At 50.5% G+C, this 20,451-nt stretch overlaps 2 protein-coding genes across 2 annotated transcripts in view; one reads left to right on the forward strand and one right to left on the reverse strand.

Annotated features, from left to right (window-relative positions):
* The window catches only part of LOC127567263 (guanylate-binding protein 1-like), a 226,480-nt gene that overhangs the window by 98,290 nt on the left and 107,739 nt on the right, over window positions 1–20,451 (reverse strand). The gene's annotated exons all lie outside the window — the stretch shown is intronic.
* Window positions 8,706–20,213, forward strand: LOC127567252 (guanylate-binding protein 2-like). Its single transcript, XM_052009935.1, has 10 exons — window positions 8,706–8,743; window positions 10,297–10,522; window positions 12,763–12,890; window positions 13,261–13,370; window positions 13,580–13,767; window positions 14,744–14,989; window positions 15,412–15,692; window positions 15,990–16,202; window positions 17,555–17,648; window positions 19,795–20,213. Exons 2-10 carry the CDS (start codon window positions 10,351–10,353, stop codon window positions 20,211–20,213), a joined length of 1,851 nt encoding a protein of 616 aa, XP_051865895.1. The 5' UTR covers window positions 8,706–8,743; window positions 10,297–10,350.

Consider the following 20,451-nt stretch of genomic DNA (forward strand, 5'->3'; position numbering starts at 1 on the left):
AGCACGAATTGCCTTGCGTCCCCCAGTGTGTCTCCCTCCCTGCAGTCTCAGCCATCAACCACACCAGCTGAAAGAACCTTTCTCCTGTTCAAAGGGTGCAGACTGCGGCAGCTGCCCTCTGAATGCCCAGACCTGCCTCCCTCACATCGCACCCTGACCACGCCTTCCTCGGACGATTGTATGCCCTCACAGAATTAAATGACTGATCACGGCTTTAACCTGACCCTCACTGAATTCCTGTACTCACCACGGACCACACCCTGGAGATGGGCACTGAGCTTTCACAAGGACCCAAATTTATCCTCAATGTTCTCAGTACGTCCACAATCAAACTCCTTTTACCGGGACACCAACTCCCTTAAAGGATAAACTATACTGCTTCACCTCTTTATAGTCGGCTAACTGAGAACCACTGTGTTTGCAGAATTAAAGTCTACAGCGGGTAATGGAAAGATAAATTAAAAGTGAAACCAGAACAACACCCTGAGAAGACTGTAAAAGCACAGATTTGCTCTGTGCTGTGAGAAGACACTTAAGCTTCAGCCTGTAAATCTTTGTGGGTGCTGTTGTCAAATATATATCCCACCTCACCACCGACCAAACTGGCGAATACATCCCAGCCTGTATCTCACTGGTGGAGATCTGTTATTCTGTACATAAAGCCCCTGAACCGCTAGATTAAATCCTAGCCTATTTTCCACTCCCGGGGATCTGTTATTCTGTACATAAAGCCCCTGACAGCTCGATTGGATCCCAGTTCTGTAACTAACTCCAATTGGCACTTTTTCAATCTCATCAAATGAGAGTGCTTTTTCTTTCAATTCTGTAAGCTCAGGGTCTTTCGTCTGTTCCACCATAAATTCTTTCCTCGACAAAGACAAATCTTTAAATTCAGGCTCACTACTAGGATTTTGATGCTCCAGTGAAGACAGAAAAGTCTCAGACAAGGCATCATAATTTTCTTCCTGTTTAGGGCTGCCACAGGGAACCACATCAGGCCGCACAGGACTGTCGGCCTTAGCTAATTCTTCAGCTCTAGCTCGAGTCACCGCACATGATGGGTAAACATCAGGATCATTCTCAGACTCATCAATCCTTGGTTTGGTTGTTAACCGTACCACAGGGACAAATTCTCCATCTGCAAGGTCATTCCCCAATAACAAAGAAACTCCTTCCACTGGTAAACTAGGTCGTATCCCTATCTGGACAGGTCCTTCTACGAACTTTGACTTTAAATTCACCTTGTGCAAAGGGACAGACATGGTGTCACCTGTAACACCTCGCACTAAGTTTACGTCACAGGTGTCAGTTTTTTCACCAAACTTTAAAACACTCTCCAGCAAGAGAGATTGGCAAGCCCCAGTATCTCCAAGGATTTTCACTGGCACCTGGGGTGACCCATCATTCAGTGAAACAAAACCCTCTGATACATAAGAACGGAATTCCTTCCTAACCTCCTCCAACTTTCCAGCTGTTAACTCTAGCAAGGACTGATCTTTAACAACATCCCCTAAACCTTTTTGATTTTGAGTTACCTGAAAGCAAACATTGGGCACGGCTTCATTCCTTTTCTTCAAAAGGGCACAATTAGTTATCACATTACCAGGTTTCTTACAGTGATAACAAGTCCGCTCAACAGGTTTCTCCAGCACTGGCTTCTTTTCATCCTTCCCTTTTTGATTACCTCCCAATTTAATCTCCGGTTTACCTGGATTGCCCTTATAGCTCTTTTGAAAGGTTTTAGGTGGTCCCCATTTGGATTTATGGGTTAAAACAACCTAGCAGTTTCTTGTAAAGTTTCCACCTCCTTTTCATTTAAATATGTTGTTATTTCAGCTGGGGCACATCTTTTAAAGTCTTCCACTGACATCAATTCTGCCAATTTATCAAAATCCCCAACTGCATTTTTAGCCCTGCACTATCGTTCAACACATATTCTCTTTCCATTGGCAAATTCCATGCATGTCTGATCTGCAGATTTATTCAAGTCTCTAAATTTTTGTCTATAAGCTTCAGGTACCAATTCATAGGCCTTTAACACAGCTTATTTTACCTTTGTGTAATCAGCTGCATCCTCAACAGACAAAGCAGAATAAGCTTTTTGAGCTTTACCTTTAATTACACTCTGTAACATTAAGAGCCCATCCTTCCTTTGGCCAGTTTGAACTCGGAGAAACATTTTCAAAATGTTGGAAATACTGATCAACCTGATCTTCCTCAAAAGGAGGGACTGATCGAACCTCCCCGCTGGCTATAAAACCATCATCAGAATCAGAATCCAAACTCTTTCGCTTTATTTTTAACTCATGCTGCCGCTGTTTTTTCTTCTCCTCAGCCTCTATTTTAGAACCATAGAACCATACAGCACAAAACAGGCACTTCGGCCCACAATGTCGTGCCGTCCATCAAACCACCATCACACTACCTAACCCCTTCCTCCCGCATATCCCCCTATCTCACATTCCTCCATATGCCTATCCAACATAGCTCTTGAACCTGTTCAATGTATCTGCCTCCACCACCACCCCAGGCAGTGCATTCCATGCACCAACCACTCTTTGGGTGAAAACCTCCCTCTGACATCTCTCCTGAACCTCACACCCATAACCTTAAAGCCATGACCTCTCGTCTTGAGCATTGGTGCCCTGGGAAGGAGGCGCTGACTGACTACTTTATCTATTCCTCTCAATATTTTATATACCTCTATCATGTCTCCTCTCATCCTCCTCCTTTCCAGTGAATAAAGCCCTAGCACCTTAAGCCTCTCCTCATATTCAATACTCTCCAATCCAGGCAGCATCCTGGTAAATCTCCTCTGCACCCTCTCCAATGCCTCCACATCCTTCCTATAATGAGGCCACCAGAACTGAACACAGTACTCTAAGTGTGGCCTAACTAGAGTTTTGTAAAGCTGCATCATCACCTCGCGGCTCAAACTCAATCCCGCGATTTATGAAAGCCAACATCCCATTGGCCTTCTTAACTGCTCTTTCCACCTGTGAATATGAACCCCCAGATCCCTCTGCTCCTCCACACTGCCAAGTACCTTGCCAATTACCCAGTACTCTGCCCTGGAGTTTGTCCTTCCAAAGTGTACCACCTCACACTTCTCCGGATTGAACTCCATCTGCCACTTGTCAGCCCAGCCTAACATTTTCTTCATTTCTAACTCGGCCTCTACCTTCAACAGAGTTTGTTCCAGCTCTAATTTCTTTTGTTCTGCCTCAACCTCAAACTTCAACCGACTTTCTTCTCGTTTGATCTCGAAACTCTAGTTTCCTTCGTTCGGCCTCTATCTTAGTCAGCTGCACCTGGGCCTCAGAAATCGCTGGTTCACTGCCAGGAAACCAGTTTAACACCTTCTCCTCAAACACCTTCTTCTCCACATAATGGCCAGCTATCAGTCTCTGAATATCTCATAAATCGCGTTACTGCCTCAATATGTAGCTCTGCAGCAAATTTCACCAAATCAGGCTTCCTCATCCCTTGTAATCCTCCAGGGGTGTTTTTTTTGAAAAATGTATCCATTGTTGCCGGTTGCCACACACACAGGCTAATTGAAAAGAATTTATCAGACCAACTACAACCAGTCGTCCACTAAGACCCCAATTTGTTCAAACTCAGACCTCCCTCGTCAATCTTTGGATTGCGTCCCGGACGAATCTCGTCCATCTGGGAAACTATCCCGGACGAGCCCCCAATTTTGTCACGAACCAGCAACAAATGAAACACACTGAGTCATGATTCAGTGTTAAAACTATTTTATTAATCACTACTTATGATAATAAGAAAAGTAAAAGTAAAAATGTTAGTATGTTAGAAGTAAAAATGTTAAACCTTGAACATTAACCCCAAACTAAACTCTTCGTGTGTCTGTGGCAAACTCCCAGACTCCAAGTCCAAGAATCCTAAAGTTCAGTTCAGTAGGCCATAAAGTGAAACATGAGCAAAGGCTTCTTCAACAACCACCGTTGTCTGAAGATAAGACGTAGATGTAGAGAGAACATAGAGAGTAATTACGAAATCCAAATGTTCCACGATGGAACCCAAACGACATCTCAGTGTTTACTCGGTAGTGACTTCCTCACCCCGAAAAGCATCCGAATCGTGGCCGTCCACACACAAATACCTGTTTCCTTCTACAGGTCAGCAACAAAGTGAACTGCACCGGATTACTCCCAACTTCCATGTGTGGATTGCAGTGACAGACACAGTTATTGTGTCTCATCCATCGATAGAGAAACTAGCAGGTTGGTGTCTCTCTCCCTTTTTTCTCTCTCTCTCTTCCTTCGACTGACTGACCTCTTCAACAACGTCATTACATCAGTTATCTTCTGTTGACGTAAGCAGGCCACACACACACACACACACACACACACACACACACACACACACACACACACACACACACACACACACACACACACACACACACAGACACACAGACACACAGACACAGACACACACACACAGACACACACACAGAGACACACACACACACACACACAGACACAGACACACAGACACACAGACACAGACACACACACACAGACACACACACACACACACACACACACACACACACACACACACACTACTAATCTATCTTAAAGGGGCATTCACCGAGTCCGTAACAGTTGGAATTGTACCCGCTTTCCCCGGCAGCTCGTTCCATAGACCCCCATCTCCCTCTGTGTGGAAAATCCTGCCTCTCGGGTCTCCTTAAAATCATCCCCCCCCCCACATTAAACCTGTGCCCTTTCGTTTTTCACTACAATAACAGATCTCCGAGAGTGAGATACAGGCTAGGATCTAATCGAGCAGTTCAGGGGCTTTATGTACAGAATGACAGATCCCCAGGAGTGAGACACGGGCTGAGTTCGAATTGAGCAGTTCAGGGGATTTATGTACAGAATCACACATCCCTGGGAGTGACATACAGGCTGGGATCTAATCGCAAATTTGGTGGGTGCTGGGGTGGGATATATATTTGATAACAGCCCCCACAAATACTTACATGCTGGAGCTCAAGTGTCTGATCACAGCTCCGAGGAATGACGTGTTTTTAAAGTATCGATGTCTTTCTGGTTTCACTTTTAATATATCGTTTTATTACTCACCTTGGACTTTAATTTTGCAAATAATTTTCTTTGTTAGCCGACTATAAAGAGGTGAAGCATTGACCTCTATCGTCTGAGGGAATTGATGTCCCGGACAAAGTTGTGTGATTGTTGTCGGTGACGGGTACGTACTGAGAACATTGAGCCTAAATCTGGGTGCTGGTGAAAGGTCATTGCCCTTTTCAAGGTGTGGTCCGTGGTGAGTACTGGAAATCAGGGAGGGTCAGGTTAAAGACGTGATCAGTGATTTAATTCTGTGAAGGAATACAATCGTCCGAGGGCGCCGTGGTCAGGGTGCGAAGTGAGGGACGCAGGTCTGGGCATTCATAGGGTAGCTGCTGCAGGAGAACAGGAGAAAGGTTCTTTCAGCTGGTGTGGTTGAAGGCTGAGACTGCAGGGAGGGTGACATATTGGGGTTATTCGAGCTGTGGTGGTGAAGGGGGATGTAGTGGTGACAGGGACGGTAACTCAGGGGCAGAGATACTGTTCTCTACAGCCCGTAAGATCGAGAAATTTAGGGGCTGTATGTACAGAATAACAGATCCCCTGGAGTGAGATACAGGCTGGGATCTAATCGAACAGTTCAGGGGCTTTATGTACAGAGTAACAGATGCCTGGGAGGGAGATACGGTCTGCGATCTAATCGCGAGTTTGGTGGGTGGTGGGGTTGGATATATATTTTTTAACAGACCCATAAAGATTTACAGGCAGGAGCTTAAGTGTCTTCTCACAGCACAGAGGAAAGACTTGTTTTTCCAGTCTACTCAGGATGTCATTCTGGATTAACTTTTAATATATCGATTTTTTACCCGCCCGTGAAACATTGTGGTTCTTTGTTTGCCGACTATAAATAGGTGAGGCAATGACGTTCATCCTCTGAGGGAGTTGTGTCCCGGACAAAGGTGTGTGATTCTTGTTGGTGACGTGTATGTGCTGAGAACATTGATGATAAATCTGGGTCCTGGTGAAAGCTCAGTGCCCTTTCCAGGGTGTGGTCCGTGGTTAGTACTGGAATTCAGGGAGTTTCAGGTTAAAGACGTGATCAGTGATTTAATTCTGTGAAGGAATACAATCGTCCGAGGGCAGCATGGTCAGTGTGCGATGTGACAGAGGCAGGTCTGGGCATTCAAAGGGTAGCTGCCGCAGTCTCCACCCTTGGAACAGGAGAAAGATTCTTTCAGCTGGTGTGGTTGAGGGCTGAGAGTGCAGGGAGGGTGACACAGTGGGGGACACAAGGTCATTCGGGCTGCAGGAGTGAAGGGGGGTGTAGTGGAGACAGGGCAGTAACTCAGAAGCAGAGATATTGTTCTCTGCAGCCAGGAGCATGAGTGCTGAAGTTTGTTTTGTTTACCCAGGGCTGGAGTTCATCTTCGGGGCCAGAGAGGAACTTGGAGAGTGAGAGGAGAGATCCAGTTGTCCTATTACACGTTGAAAACAATTCCACTGATAGGATGAAGCGCTGTGGGGGGTGGGTGATTGTAGATCGAGGATGAGTGTCCGGAATCCAGATGAAAATCAGAAGCACAAAGGTGATAATCCCGGGATTACTGTCCAAGGCACAGAGCTGGTAAAATCTGGAAGTTGAATGTGTGCTTCGGGTTGGACTGGGTGAAATAGTTTTCAGTTTATGGGCTCTGGTAGCAGTTCTGGGGACAGAAGGGACCTCACCCACTGGGATAGGCTTTGCTGGATTTGAGCTGGGTCCCAGGTCCGAGTAAATCTTCTCACTGGAGCTCTGGGTAAATGTTCAGACCTGGTGGTTGGACCTCCTGGTGGAACCTCCCTGAACTCAAAGTATATCGAGTTCCCAATGCTCTACATTTAAATATAACAGCAAGTGATTAATTCCAGCTTCAGTAGATACAATTGTCTACCTCTACTTTGTACATAGATTTCTCTAACTTCTGGTAAACATCCTCCTCTGTGCCCCTCTTGGGTTTCCCCGTCACACCGGCCCCACAACCTCTTCTGTGCCCCCTCCCCTCCCTCTCCATCTGCCATCACCCAGACACTCGTCCCTCAGGTTCCCCACCTGCGAATGAGTAGCAGAACTGGGATCTAATCGAGAAGTTCAGGTGCTTTATGTACAGAGTAACAGATCCCCGGGAGTGAGATACAGGCTGGGATCTAATCGTGAGTGTGGTGGGTGGTGGGGTGGGATAGATATTTGATAACAGACACCCACAAAGAATTACAGGCTGGAGCAGTTGGGTCTTCTCACAGCACAGAGGAAGGACTTGTTTTTCCAGTCTTCTCAGGATGTAATTTTGGAATCACTTTTCATATACGTTTTTTTTACCCGCCCATGAAACATTGTGGTTCTTTAGTCGTCTTCTATAAATAGGTGAAGCAGTGACGTTCATCTTCTGAGGGAGTTGGTGTCCCGGACAGAGGTGTGTGATTGTGGTCAGTGACGGGTACGTACTGAGAACATTGAGCTTAAATCTGGGTCCTGGTGAAAGCTCAGTTCCCTTCCTAGGGTGTGGTCCGTGGTGAGTACTGGAATTCAGGGAGGTTCAGGTTAAAGACGTGATCAGTGATTTAATTCTGTGAAGGAATACAATCGTCCGAGGGCAGCGTGGTGAGGGTACGATATGAGGGAGGCAGGTCTGGGCATTCAGAGGGTAGCTGCCGCAGTCTCCACCCTTGGAACAGGAGAAAGGTTCTTTCAGCTGGTGTGGTTGAGGACTGAGAGTGCAGGGAGGGTGACACACTGGGGGACTCAGGGTCATTCGATCTGTTGGGGTGAAGGGGCACGTAGTGGTGACAGGGCCAGGAACGCAGGGGAAGAGATACTGTTCTCTGCAGCCAGGAGCATGAGTGCTGAAGTTTGTGTTGTTTATCCAGGACTGGGGTTTATCCTCAGGACCAGAGAGGGAGAGAGAGAGGAGCGATCTGGGTGTCCTGGTACATGTTGAGATGAAGGGATGAAGGGGTGTGAGGGTATTGGGGGATGGGGGAGGTATGTGGAGCGAGGATGAGTGTCCGGAATCCAGATGAAAAGCTGAAGCACAAAGGTGGTAATCCCGGGATTACTGTCCAAGGCACAGAGCCGGTAAGATCAGGAAGTTGAACGTGTGGTTTGCGTTGGACTGGGTGAAATAGTTTTCAGTTCATGGGGCTCTGGCAGCAGTTGTGGGGAAAGGAGGGAGTTCTCCACTGGGATGGGCTTTGCTGAATTTGAGCTGGGTCCCAGGTCCGAGTGAATCTTCTCACTGGAGCTGTGGGTAAATGTTCAGACCTGGTGGTTGGATCTCCTGGTGGAATCTCCCTGAACTCATATATATCGAGTTCTTAATGCTCTACATCCAAATATAACAGCAAGTGATTAATTCCAGTTTCAGTAGTTAAAATTGTCCACTTCATGTTTATATTTTGTACATCGATTTCTCTAACTTCTGGTAACCATCCCACTCTCTTCCCCTTTTTGTTTTCTCTTATCCCACCGGCCATCCGCCCCTTCTCTGCCCCTCCCACTCCCTCACCATCTGCCCATCACCCACACACTCCTCCCTCAGCTTCCCCACTTACGAGTGGGATCAAATCGAGCAGTGCAGGGGCTTTATGTACAGAATCACAGATCCCCGGGAGGGAGCTACAGGCTGGATCTAATCGCGAGTTTGGTAGGTGCTGGGGTGGGATATATAACCATCCCCCTCTCTCCCCCTTATCCTATCGGCCCACCGCACCTTCTTTGCACCTCCCTCAACATCTGCCTTCTCCCTGAGGTTCCCCACCCCATCTCCCTCCCTTTATTCCATGGTCTACTGTCCTGTCCTATCAGATCCGACCCATCACCTCCCAGCTTCTTACGTCATTACCACTCTCCCCCTCCCGCACCTGCCTGTCTCCCCGTCACCTGGATTCACATGTCACCCGCCAGCTCTCTCTCCACCCCTTACCCCCACCTTTTCATGCCGGATGATCCCCCTACTCCTGTCCAGTTCTGATGAAGGGTCTCGATCCGAAACCTCGACTGTCAATGGATCCTGCCTGACCCGCTGAGTTCCTCCTGCGTTTTGTGGGTTGCTCCAGATCTCCAGCTCCAGCAGTCTCTCTCCTGTCTTCATATTCTGGGTTTCGACAGGTGGGTCCTCAGAACAAGCCATTCACAGTGGGAGCACATCTTACTGACAAGATGAAGGCTGAATGTCGAGGCACCTTTCTGGAGTAGGTACATCACATCGATCATCTGAAGGTTTCTCAACATAAATCCCCAGCCACTCAGATTAATATTCTTCTCTTTCAGCTCACTGTATTGTGAGGATTGAACCTCTGGATACACTGACTCCTCAGGTATTGATTGACAGAACAATCCTACCTGTGATCAGTTTCGGAGGAGGTGGCAAAATAGGCAGCCTAGAACCTTTGTAATTGTGTTCTTAATGATGCAGAACACCTTGGCTGAAGATAGAGAAACAAAGGACTGCAGACACCGGAATCCAGATGAAAAACACGATGATGCTGGAGGTGTCAGCAGGCCAGGCAGCATCCGTGGAGAAAAGCAGGCGGTCAACGTTTCGGGTCAGGACCCTTCATGAGAACTGAAGAGAGGGAAAGGGGGAAGCCCGATATATAGGAGGGAAAAGCAGAGCAGTGATAAGAAGGGTCCTGACCCGAAACGTTGACCGGCTGCTTTTCTCCGTAGAGGCTGCCTGGCCTGATGAGTTCCTCCAGCATCACCTTGGTTGAAGGTGTCTGACGACCTGGTTCAATGCAGGTTAATTAACAACTACCCCACAGGCTGTACATTGGCCGACACACCGGAGATTGTCTCATGGCTACCTTGGTTCCAAAACCGTAGCTCTACAGCAGCCTCCCGCTTTGAGCCAGGAGACTGCTCTCTTGAAACACGGTGGTGTTTGCTTATCTTATGTCTCTATTCCTCCTTGTAGGTTACATTCGAAGGCAGTTTGGAGGTTGTTTCACATTTATATTAATGGCTGCTTAACTGCAACGTCTAATTATAGCAGCGTCTCTGTCGCACCTGAGACTGTGTTCCAGGATTGGAATCTAATCGATTCACATATTGAATGAAAGATAACCAGGGATGAGTAAAGCTGGGATTTAACCCCATGGTTTCACGTAGAGAACAACATATCGCTGTGTGGTTTTATTCTGCTCTATTTACATTGTAATAAATCAGTGTGCGCTCTCCCTTGTTCCAACTTTGCAGACGTTTCAGGAAAGGACTGTCAGTTGTTAGCGACCGGGGACCATCGGACTGAAGATGGAGGAGCCCATGGTGCTGGTTTATAACACGGATGGGAAGCTGCAGGTCAACCCAGGGGCCCTGAGGGTGCTGCAGTCTGTCGAGGATCCGCTGGTTGTGGTGGCCGTGGCTGGTGCCGCTCATACAGGGAAGTCCTACCTCCTGAACCGCCTCGCGGGAGTCAAGAAGGGTAAGGGTCAGTGGTTGTGAACTTTCGCCTCTCTGTCCCGCAGAAATCCCGGAGACCTGGGATACACAGGGCATACTTGGCACGCTGTCATAATGTTGGACTTCCCATCTTCGCTTTGGAAAATGGATGCAGAGACGTATGGGGAATTTAAACTGCATGCCTCCTTCACCGCCCTGACTGGAGAGAGAACACCGGTCTCATTAATGGTGACCAGGGCTACAGAGAACATGGAACATTACAGTACAGTACAGTACAGAACCTTCGGCCCACAATGTTGTGCCGACATTTTATACTGCTGTAAGATCTATCTAACCCTTCCCTCCCACATAGCCCTCCATTTTTCAATCATTCATGTGCCTATCTAATAGTCTCTTAAAAGTCTCTAATGTACAGTATCTGCCCCCACCACCTCTGCCGAGAGTACGTTCCACACACCCGCCACTCTCTTACCCTCTCTGTGTAAAAAGACTTACCTCTGACATCCCCCGTATACCTTCCTCCAATCGCCTTACAATTATGCCCCCTTGTGTGAGCCACTTTCGCCCTGGGGGAAAGTCTCTGACTGTCCACTCGATCTATGCCTCTTGTACACCTCTATCAAGTCACCTCTCATCCTTCTCTCCAAAGAGAAGAACCCCAGCTCGCTCAACCTATGCTCATAAGACGTACTCTCCAACCTAGGCAGCGTCCTGGTAAATCTCCTCTGCACCCTTTCTAACGCCTCCACATCCTTCCTATAATGTGGCGACCAGAACTGAACACAATACTCCAAGTGTGGTCTGACCAGAGTTCTATAGAGCTGCAACATCACCTTGCGGCTCTTGGACGCAATACCCCGAATAATGAAGGCCAACAGTCCATACGCCTTATCAACAACGCTTTCAACCTGCGTGGAAACCTTGAGGGATCAATGGACGTGGACCCCAAGATCCCTCTGTTCCTCCACACTGCTGAGAGTCCTGCCATTAACCTTGTATTCTGCCTTCGAATTAGATCTCCCGAAGTGTATCACTTCACACTTGTTCCCGGTTGAACTCTATCTGCCACTTCTCAGCCCAGCTCTTCATCTTATCAATGTCCTGTTGTGATCCACAGCAACCTCCTACACTGTCCACACCACCAACAACCTTTGTATCATCAGCAGACTTACTAACCCACCCTCCACATCCTCATCCAAGTCATTTATAAACATCACACAGATCAGGGGTCCCAGAACAGATCCCTGCGGAACACCACTGGTCACCGACCTCCAGGCAGAATACTTGCTATAAAAACTATCTGGCTGTGTACTTCCTGAGGGTGTCGGAGATTGTTCATCCATGCCAGCTCGCAGAGCTCTCCTCCCACTCATCAACTCCCTGCTCGTTCTCCTCCCATCCACCTACACCACGGGCTAATTCAGCTGGTTAAACCCACCCCATCCCCCCCAAGTACGTCTTTGGGAGGTGGGAGCAAACCACCTCACGGACATGAAATCTGAACCAATTCCGATTTTTCTCTCCCCATGTTCCCGTCATATCTTCCCCTCGCCCCCCCCCACCACTGCCGGCTATCCCCCTCTCCCACACACTGGGGCTGGCTGATAGCTGTTGATTAACTCATAACCCACGTCTTTGGGATAAGGAATCTGATGGCTTCCTTCACCCTCCCCCAATATTTATCTATCCTCTCTCTTTCTCTCCCGCCCGCTCTCTAAACCACCCCACCGACTCTCTCTCTCTCTCTCTCTATCTCCCTCTCCCTCCCTCCCTCCCTCTCTCTGTCTGTCTCTCTCTCTCGCTTTCTCTCATTGCCCCGTCCTCGGTCCAACTCTCTCACTCACCCTCTCTCCCTATCGCTCGCCATCTCCCTCTCGCTCCCTCTCTGTCTCTCACTCCTCTTCCGTCTCTCTCTCCCCTTTCTCTCTCGCTGGCTCCCATCTCTCTCCCTCGCTCCACTCTCTCTCGCTCTCCCACTCTCCTCGCACCCTCTCTCTCTGCTCCCCCATCTCTCTCGCTGCCCCTCTGTCGCTCCCCCTCGCTCTCTCGCCCCTTCTCTCTCTCGCCCCCCTCTCTCTCTCGCCCCCCCCCTCTTTCACTCCCCCCTCTCTCGCCCTTCTCTCTATCGTTCCATCTCGCTCCCTCCCTATCTCTCTTACACCCTCTCTCTCTTGACACCTTTCTCCCCTTCTCCCCTGCTCCCCCTCTCTCTCTTGCTCCCTCTCCCTCTCCTCATCTCTCCCGCTCCCTCTCCCTCTGCAGGATTCTCACTGGGATCAACCGTCCAGTCTCACACCAAAGGAATCTGGATGTGGTGCAGACCCTTCCCTCAGAAACCGGAGCAACACCTCCTGCTGTTGGACACTGAGGGTCTAGGAGATGCCGAGAAGGTCAGTACTTGCCTCTCCAACCATCCCCAACCCCTGTGCAGTTGTCATATTACCTGATGGGTCACCCCACAGACAGGAACACGATCCACAGACCGAAGTCCAAATCCCAGCACAGGCAGCGTGGACACCTGCATTCTGTTAACGATCTGGGATTACAGTGAGAAGAATTGAAAAATGACAAACATGTTCACCGGCAGGTTCACTGTGCAATAGACAGAGGAATTCTGCCATCTATTTGTCTGAACTGTGTGTGACCCAAGAGCAGTTGCCTTCCCCCCGGAGCAAGTTCTCTCACAATAGGGGGCACTCGTCTTTCAGACTGAACGGTGTGCAAGAACCCCCACTAACTGCTGATCCATCCTACCTGCAGGGAGACAGTGACAATGATACTTCAATGATTTCACTGGTCATTCTCATGAGCAGCATCTTTATTTACAACTGTCGGGGAAATATAGACCAGCAATCCATGGCGGACTTACAGTATCCTTTACTGGTGTCTCTCAATCCCTCTCCCTCGGGGAGATCTGTATACTGACCGATGTCGCTCAGTCCGTCTACCTCAGGGGGAGATCTGCACACTGACCGGTGTCTCTCAGTCCCTCTCTCAGGGGGATACCCACACACTGACTGACTTACCTCAGTACAGTCCTGCCAACATTTCATTCCTTTATCCTTGACATTACTCCCAGTTTTGTGACTGAACTGTCCAAACGGATCCAGGTGAGGTCCCAGCCCAATGACAGTGACAGTCGGGACTTTGTCCGTTTCTTCCCCGAATTTGTCTGGCTGATCCGTGATCTGAACCTGGAGCTGGAGATCAAAGGGAAAGAGGTGTCTGCGGATGATTACCTGGAGCACTGTCTCCGTCTGAGGGAGGGTGAGTGTGTGACCATGTCATTCGCAGAGGGCACAGGTCATCGGTGGCCGCAGTGGTCAACTGGTCATCGGCGCCTGGGAGACAGGATGGGGTTGGAGAGGGGTGAGAGGTGGATGAGGCCACAGGGCGGGAGCAGGGGTGAGGTCAGAGGGCGAGAAAGTAGTGGGGGAAGACCTTGGCTCATAACGGAAGGCTTCCTCGTACTGCCTTATCCTGTTACCTTGTAGGATCGTGCACACCCACTCCGGGGGCCCCTTCCCTTCACAAATTTGCACTGCATTTCTCTGCCCTGTTCCCCCTGCCCATTCACATCTCCTCACACTCCCCCGAAATAACTTGGCCGCCGGCTGGCACCGTCCTGTGGTTTGAAGGTGTAATGGCAGCCCCTTCCCAGCTGCTCGATACCTCCCTGCCCCACCCCACCACACCCACTGCCCTCATCTTGTCACTGCCCCCGTACACCAACTCCTCCCGTCAACTACCCTGTTGGATACCGCCCCACGCCCCCACATCTTCCCCTTCCTTGACAAGCCACCCATGTCCCCCAACGGCTCTGCACGATGTCCTCACACATCCCCACCCTGGCCGTCACGCCTCCCGTCCTCTCCAGGCCCCTCCTGTCCTCCCACTCGCCCACCCCTCCCTTCCCCTCCGGTCTATGCCCTTCCTATCCTTCCCATGACCCTCCCCTCTCTGTCCCTCCTGTCCTCCCCCTGCCCTCCCCTACATGCCCTCCTCTCCTACCCTGCCACTCCCCTCCCCTGCCTTCTACGCCCCTCCTGTCCCCTGCCCCTTTTCGCCCCTCTTCTCCTGTACTCCCCTGCCCCTCCCTTCCCATCCATGCCCCTCCTGTCCCATTGCCCTTCCCCACATCCGTGTGGGAATGCGTTGGTAACAGTCTCCAGGTTGGGGAGTGGGGGAACAGGGTGTCAGGACTTGTAAACCCTCCCGCCCTGAATTCTTGCTGCTTTCACAGATGGGAACAGTCAGCAGAACCGGGAATACAACGATCTCCGCAGGTGTATCCGGGATCATTTCCCGACGCGTCGCTGCTTTGCATTTCCCTGTCCGGCTCACAGGAATAAACTCAAGGGGCTTCAGGAAATGGAGGACAAAGATCTGGATGAGGACTTTGTCAGGGAGCTTCAGAGACTCCAGGAATACGTTCACACCCACAAGAAAGTCAAGAGAGTTCTCGGGGGTCACCAGATCACGGGCAGGAGTGAGTAATTGGGTAACAACGCCCCACCTCGCTTCGGCAGAACACACTGAGCCGGAATTGAGCCAGGAGAACATGATAGTGGCGGGGTCCCGTTGGGAGTGGGGACGGTGGGAGTGAGTGAGAAGGTGTGGGGTCCTGTTGGGAGCCCGGACGGTGGAGGTTAATGGGAAGGGGTGGTGCCCCGTTGGGAGTCCGGACACTGGGAGTGAACGGGAAAGGGTGGGCTCCCATTGGGTGCGCGGACGGTGGGAGTGAATGGCAAGAGTCAGTTCCACTGGGAGTGTGGACTGCGAGTTAATGGAAAGCGGAGGACTCCTTTGGAATTCTGAACAGTGGGAGTGAATAGGTTTGATCCATTGGGATTTTAGTCAGTGGGAATAATCATATCCCCAGGCTCTGACGCCCAGTATCATCCTCCGCAGGATTTGCTGAACTGACTGAGACCTATGTGGGCATGATGGCGGACGGGGCCCTACCGTGTGTGGAGAGGAGTGTCGCCAGATTGATGGAGGTGGAGAACAAGGCAGCATTGGATGAAGCCCTGGTCATTTACAAACAGAAAATGAGCCAAATCTCCCACCGTGGCCTTGAAGATTTCAGTAAACTCCTCGGGGATTCTAATAAGAACTACGAAGAGGCACTGAAAATCTTCATGAAAAAATCCATCTACGACCCAAGTGAGAAATACATCCAAGAGCTGGAGGTGAGCTTCTTATTGTCCAGTGATTCCCAGGAGTCTCTGGAACCAACCCACAGATGGGGAGACAAGGACTGAGGGAGAGGGACTGAGAGACACCAGTCAGTGCACAGATCTCGTCCTGAGGGAGAGGGACTGAGGGACACCGGTCAGTGTACAGATCTCCCCCTGAGGGAGAGGGACTGAGGGACACCGGTCAGTGCACAGATCTCCTCCTGAGGGAGAGGGACTGAGGGACACCGGTCAGCGTACAGATCTCCTCCTGAGGGAGAGGGACTCACGACATCTTTCTTCCACTCCCAGGAGGCCATGAGTTCCCATTACAATTCTCTCATGGGCAAGATCGAGGCTGAGTCACGAGAGCGATGTGAGAAATCTCTCTCCGAAGCGATGGGATCGATTCAGGCAAAACTGGATTCTGGACACTACCTGGCAGCTGGTGGGTACCGGGAGCTGGATTCTGAGCTCAGTGAGGCCGTCAACAAGTACAGAGCTGCAATCAAGGATGAAGTGCAGGTGTGTTCCATATTACACATAAACGCTTCTCAATTTTCACTCGTTTTCCTTCTACCTTGCATGGCTGCATAAATTTTCCCCTCCCTGCCTCCCTCCCTCCGTGTCACCCTACAAATCTGAATTTGATTCCAGCCCTCTGTAGCACCTGGAATGATATTAACTGAGCGGTGAGTCTGTGACGAGAATCCGTGGGCTGTGGGAGAGTATTCAGTGGGTGAGGAGGGAGTCAGTGACGGTGGACAGAGTCCGTGGGCTGTGGGAGGGGATAGGTGGGTGTAGGGAAGGTCGGTGTCGTGGGAGTGTCCGATGGTTATGGAGAACGTGGACATTGGGCGGATTTGGCCCCTCAGCCCCTGCTCCACCATTCAGTGCAGTGATTTGTCTATTTATCCTCATGCCAGTATTCTCAGCACCATTTATCTTTTAATTCCTTGGTTTTAAAGAATCGTTCTTCATCTGTCCCGTACACCTCCCCACACGCGTCCGTCTCCAGTACACCTCCTCTATACAAGTCCGGGTCCCACACACGTCCGTCTCCCGTACACCTCCCCCACACACGTCCGTCTCCCGTACACCTCCCCCACACACGTCCGTCTCCCCTGCACCTCCCCTACACACGTCCGTCTCCCATGCACGAACCACCCAGTCAGTGACTCCGAATTCTGGACTCTGCCACAGGAGTGTGTCATCCCAGTCTGTCCCACCTTCTCTCATCGGGTACCCTGGTCTCCCAGGTATCGGTCCAGTGACCCTCCTCTGAACTGCTCCCGGTACACTTGGTGTTGAAGGAAACTGTCCTCTCCTGTGGGTGTGATCTCACCGATACCCGATGTAACTGCAGTGTCACCTTTGCCCCACACTGTTATCTCTCCCAATTACTGAAACACTAACTTTTTGTGAATCCTACACTCCGACATCCGATCCCTCTGCATCTCAGAACTCTGCAGTGTCTCCCACTTAGGGAAGAAGCTTCTGTTTATTTTTCTGCCGTCATGGATACTTTTGCATTCTCCCACATTATGTTCCAGTTCCCTGATCCTTGCCTATTCACTGAAACTACCTCTCTGCTCCCTCTCACCTCTGTACATCCTTGTCATCTGCTGTCCGTGTGTTGTTGACAAACTTTGCTTCCAAACCTTTGCAGCCTTCATCCAAGTCAATGATATCGATTGTGTACGGTCTCCAGGTGGGGCCTCACCGAGATCCTGTGGGTCGGTAGCAGGATCGTGAACCCATTCCCCAGCGCTGGACGTCTCTCGGCGAGAGTCTGTCCCTTGTCTCTTGCTGTCCGGAGTGACGGGAGGGCGGGAGAGAGGCGGATCTGAATTGATTGGATCTCTCCTTCTCCGCAGGGGAATGACGTCCTCGCCCGCTTCCTGGGGAAAAGGAAACTTCTTCTCGGCCAGGTACAGAAGGTGGACAGGAAGCTGACTGAGGCAAAGCACGGTAAGAAAATAAACAAGTGGCCGTAATGTTCAGGTCAGGCAGCATCTGCGGAGGTGAAGTTAACGTTTCAGGTCTGAGTCTCTTCATCCAGAGTGAAAAGGAGAGACACACCTGTCGGGTGCTTTGCATCAGTGTTCACCAAGGAGAAGAACGTGGGTGGCAGTGAGATGATGGAGGGGAATGTTGGGCCTGTTGATGTTAAGAAAGAGGTTGATCTCATCGCCGATCAACTGGACTCTGACAACTTGCATCCCTTTCCCAATCACACTTTATTTACTTGTGCACCAGGAGAACAGTCCGGCCCCCTGTCACCGAACCATTCTAAGGTTTCAACAAAGAGTTATCTTGTGTAAACTCATATTGACCAATTCAAATCTTTGGCCACCTTCGAATCCCTCATTTACACACGTAAAGCACCATCCGTGTCTTGTCCTGGCGCGCCTGGTGACCGTGGGACCCGGGCTGGACAACGAGGAGCTCAGCTCACGAGGAACTTTCCACGGCATGGGTGACTGCAGACCATCTCTGCTCGCACACCGCCTTAACCCTCGCCTTACCACGGCGTCCACCTCAAAAACATTGAAGTGCACAAGTCCTCAGATGGGATAAACCCCAGGACTCTGAGGGAGGGAAAGGAAGCAGATTGCTGGTGCCTTGAACAAGGTCTTTGTGTCCTCTTTAGCCACAGATGAGTTCCCAGAGCACCAGAGAGTAGCCAGTGTCTCTGCTTTGTTTAAAGAAGGGCATTCCGGATGATCCAGCAAACTGTAGGCCCGTGAGCCTGACATCCGTGTTAGGGAAGCTGTCGGAGAATATTCCCAGGGACAAGGTTTACTCACATTTGGAAAAGCAGGGAGTTATAGAACATAGAGCAGTACAGAACAGGTCCTTCGGCCCACAATGTTGTACCGATATAGCTCATCCCTCCTACCTCCAGAATGCCCTCATCCCTCCATTTTCCTCTCATCCAAGCCCCTTTTAAAAGCCCCCAATGAACGTGCCTCCACCACCCCATCAGGCAACGCATTCCAGGCACTCACCACTCTCTCAGTCAAAAACGTACCCCTCACGTGTGTTCTGATCCTACCCTCTCTCACCTTACGTGCATGCCCTCTGGTGTTTTATCGCCAGTAATGGGAAAAAAGATATTACTTGTCCACCCTATCTCTGCCCCTCATCATTTTATACACTTCCAAGTGATCACCCCTCAGCCTCCGCCGCTCCAGAGAAAAGAGCCCAAATTTGTCCAGCCTCTCCTGCAGCACATGCCCTCTAATCCAGGCAGCATCCCGGTAAACCTCCTCTGCACTCACTCTAAAGGCTCGACATCCTTCCTGTAGTGAGGTGACCGGAACTGCACGCAATACTCAAAATGCGACCTAACCAGAGTTCTATAGAGATGCATCATAACTTCCTGACTCCTGTACTCAATACCCCGATCAATGAAAGCAGCATTCCGTAAACCTTCTTAACCACCCTGTCTACCTGTGTAGCCACTTTCAATGAGTAATTTACTTGGAAGAACTCTCCCACAAAGGAGAGGTGGTGAGGCAACGTCCAGCTGATTGGGGCGTGGGGCGGTAGAGGGTCCGGGCACAGCCGCCGCAACACCGGGTCATGTAGAACCTTAGCACTAATGGACCCCCGGCGCCCCAATACTTGGGGTCCACACACCGGCCGCCACAGCCACACACGGAGGAGGTCGGCTGGCACTTTAACAACCGGCTGCTGGAGGACGGCCAACTCGTTTTGACTGTTCTGGGAGAAGGAGAGGGGGAGCGAGGGAGCTCCCTCTCCTGAAGTCTGCGGTGGGACGTGGGGAAGGCTCATGTCCGTTTCTTTCATCGGGAGTACATGCGGGGCGGGGGTGGGGGGGCGGGTAGACCGAGGATCGGGAGCTGTGATAGGACAGTTTAAGAAGCAAGACAAGGATGATGCTGCTGTAATTTGGTGTTTCTGACTGCCTGCATATTTGTAAAGAATGAACTGAGAAAAACCTAATAAATCTCTGGAGGGAAACATAACAGGTTGAACGGGGAGTGAAGCTCCCTCTGCAATGTCCCCGTCACACACTGTGGGGAAAATGAACCCCTTCACCACTCTCCCCAGGGACTAACCGACTCGTTCTCTGTCCCCTTCTGGTCAGCTTTGGAAAAGGAGCTCTCGAAGGTGAAGGAGGAGGTGGAGAAGAGGGAGCGGGACAGGAAGGCGGCCGAGAAACGCAGGAACACGGAGCTCCAGGAGCAGCTGAGGAAGAAGTTTGAGGAGGGCAAGAAGTTCAGCCTGGAGGAGCTGAAGGAAGCCATGGAGAAAGCAAAGAGAGAGGTGGAGAAGTACTTGAACGAGGGCAGGAAGGACGATGCGAAAAGGACTCAGGAGACGTTCAACTACCTGAAGCTGAACTATGAAAAGGAGGAAAATTGGAGTTTCAAAACCAAACTGCAAGTCGCGGCTCATGTTATATTGGGTGGAGTGCTGGGTGGGATGGCTATTGGGATGGCCGGTGGGGTGGTGGGTGTGATTGTCGGTGGGGTGTTGGGTGGGATTTTCAGTTTAAGGGGGTAGTCAAAGAGATGGCCGCATCGTGAAATGGTTAAACACACCTACCCCCCGAAATTCCCTACCCCTTCCACCCTCCCGCCTCCCAATCTGATCTCAATGGACCCGAATATGCTCCACCCCACCCCTCCCACAGCCCATCGTCAGCCGGATAACAGTGGTGCTTACAACACGACATTCACAGAGGGGGATGTCAGGGGGAGAAGCAATTTCCTCCAGTCCCCCCACCCACTGAATCCCTCCC

This window comes from Pristis pectinata, unplaced genomic scaffold (genome assembly GCF_009764475.1).
Source record: "Pristis pectinata isolate sPriPec2 unplaced genomic scaffold, sPriPec2.1.pri scaffold_66_arrow_ctg1, whole genome shotgun sequence".
Classification (NCBI taxonomy): Eukaryota; Metazoa; Chordata; class Chondrichthyes; order Rhinopristiformes; family Pristidae; genus Pristis; species Pristis pectinata.

What these genes read in the sequence shown, in the direction of transcription:
- LOC127567252 (XM_052009935.1), top strand. Translation starts at nt 10,351, where the DNA reads ATGGAGGAGCCCATGGTGCTGGTTTATAACACGGATGGGAAGCTGCAG. An exon ending in GTCTAGGAGATGCCGAGAAG is followed by an intron (nt 12,891 to 13,260) that starts GTCAGTACTTGC and finishes TCCTACCTGCAG; the next exon opens with GGAGACAGTGACAATGATAC. An exon ending in CAATCAAGGATGAAGTGCAG is followed by an intron (nt 16,203 to 17,554) that starts GTGTGTTCCATA and finishes CCTTCTCCGCAG; the next exon opens with GGGAATGACGTCCTCGCCCG.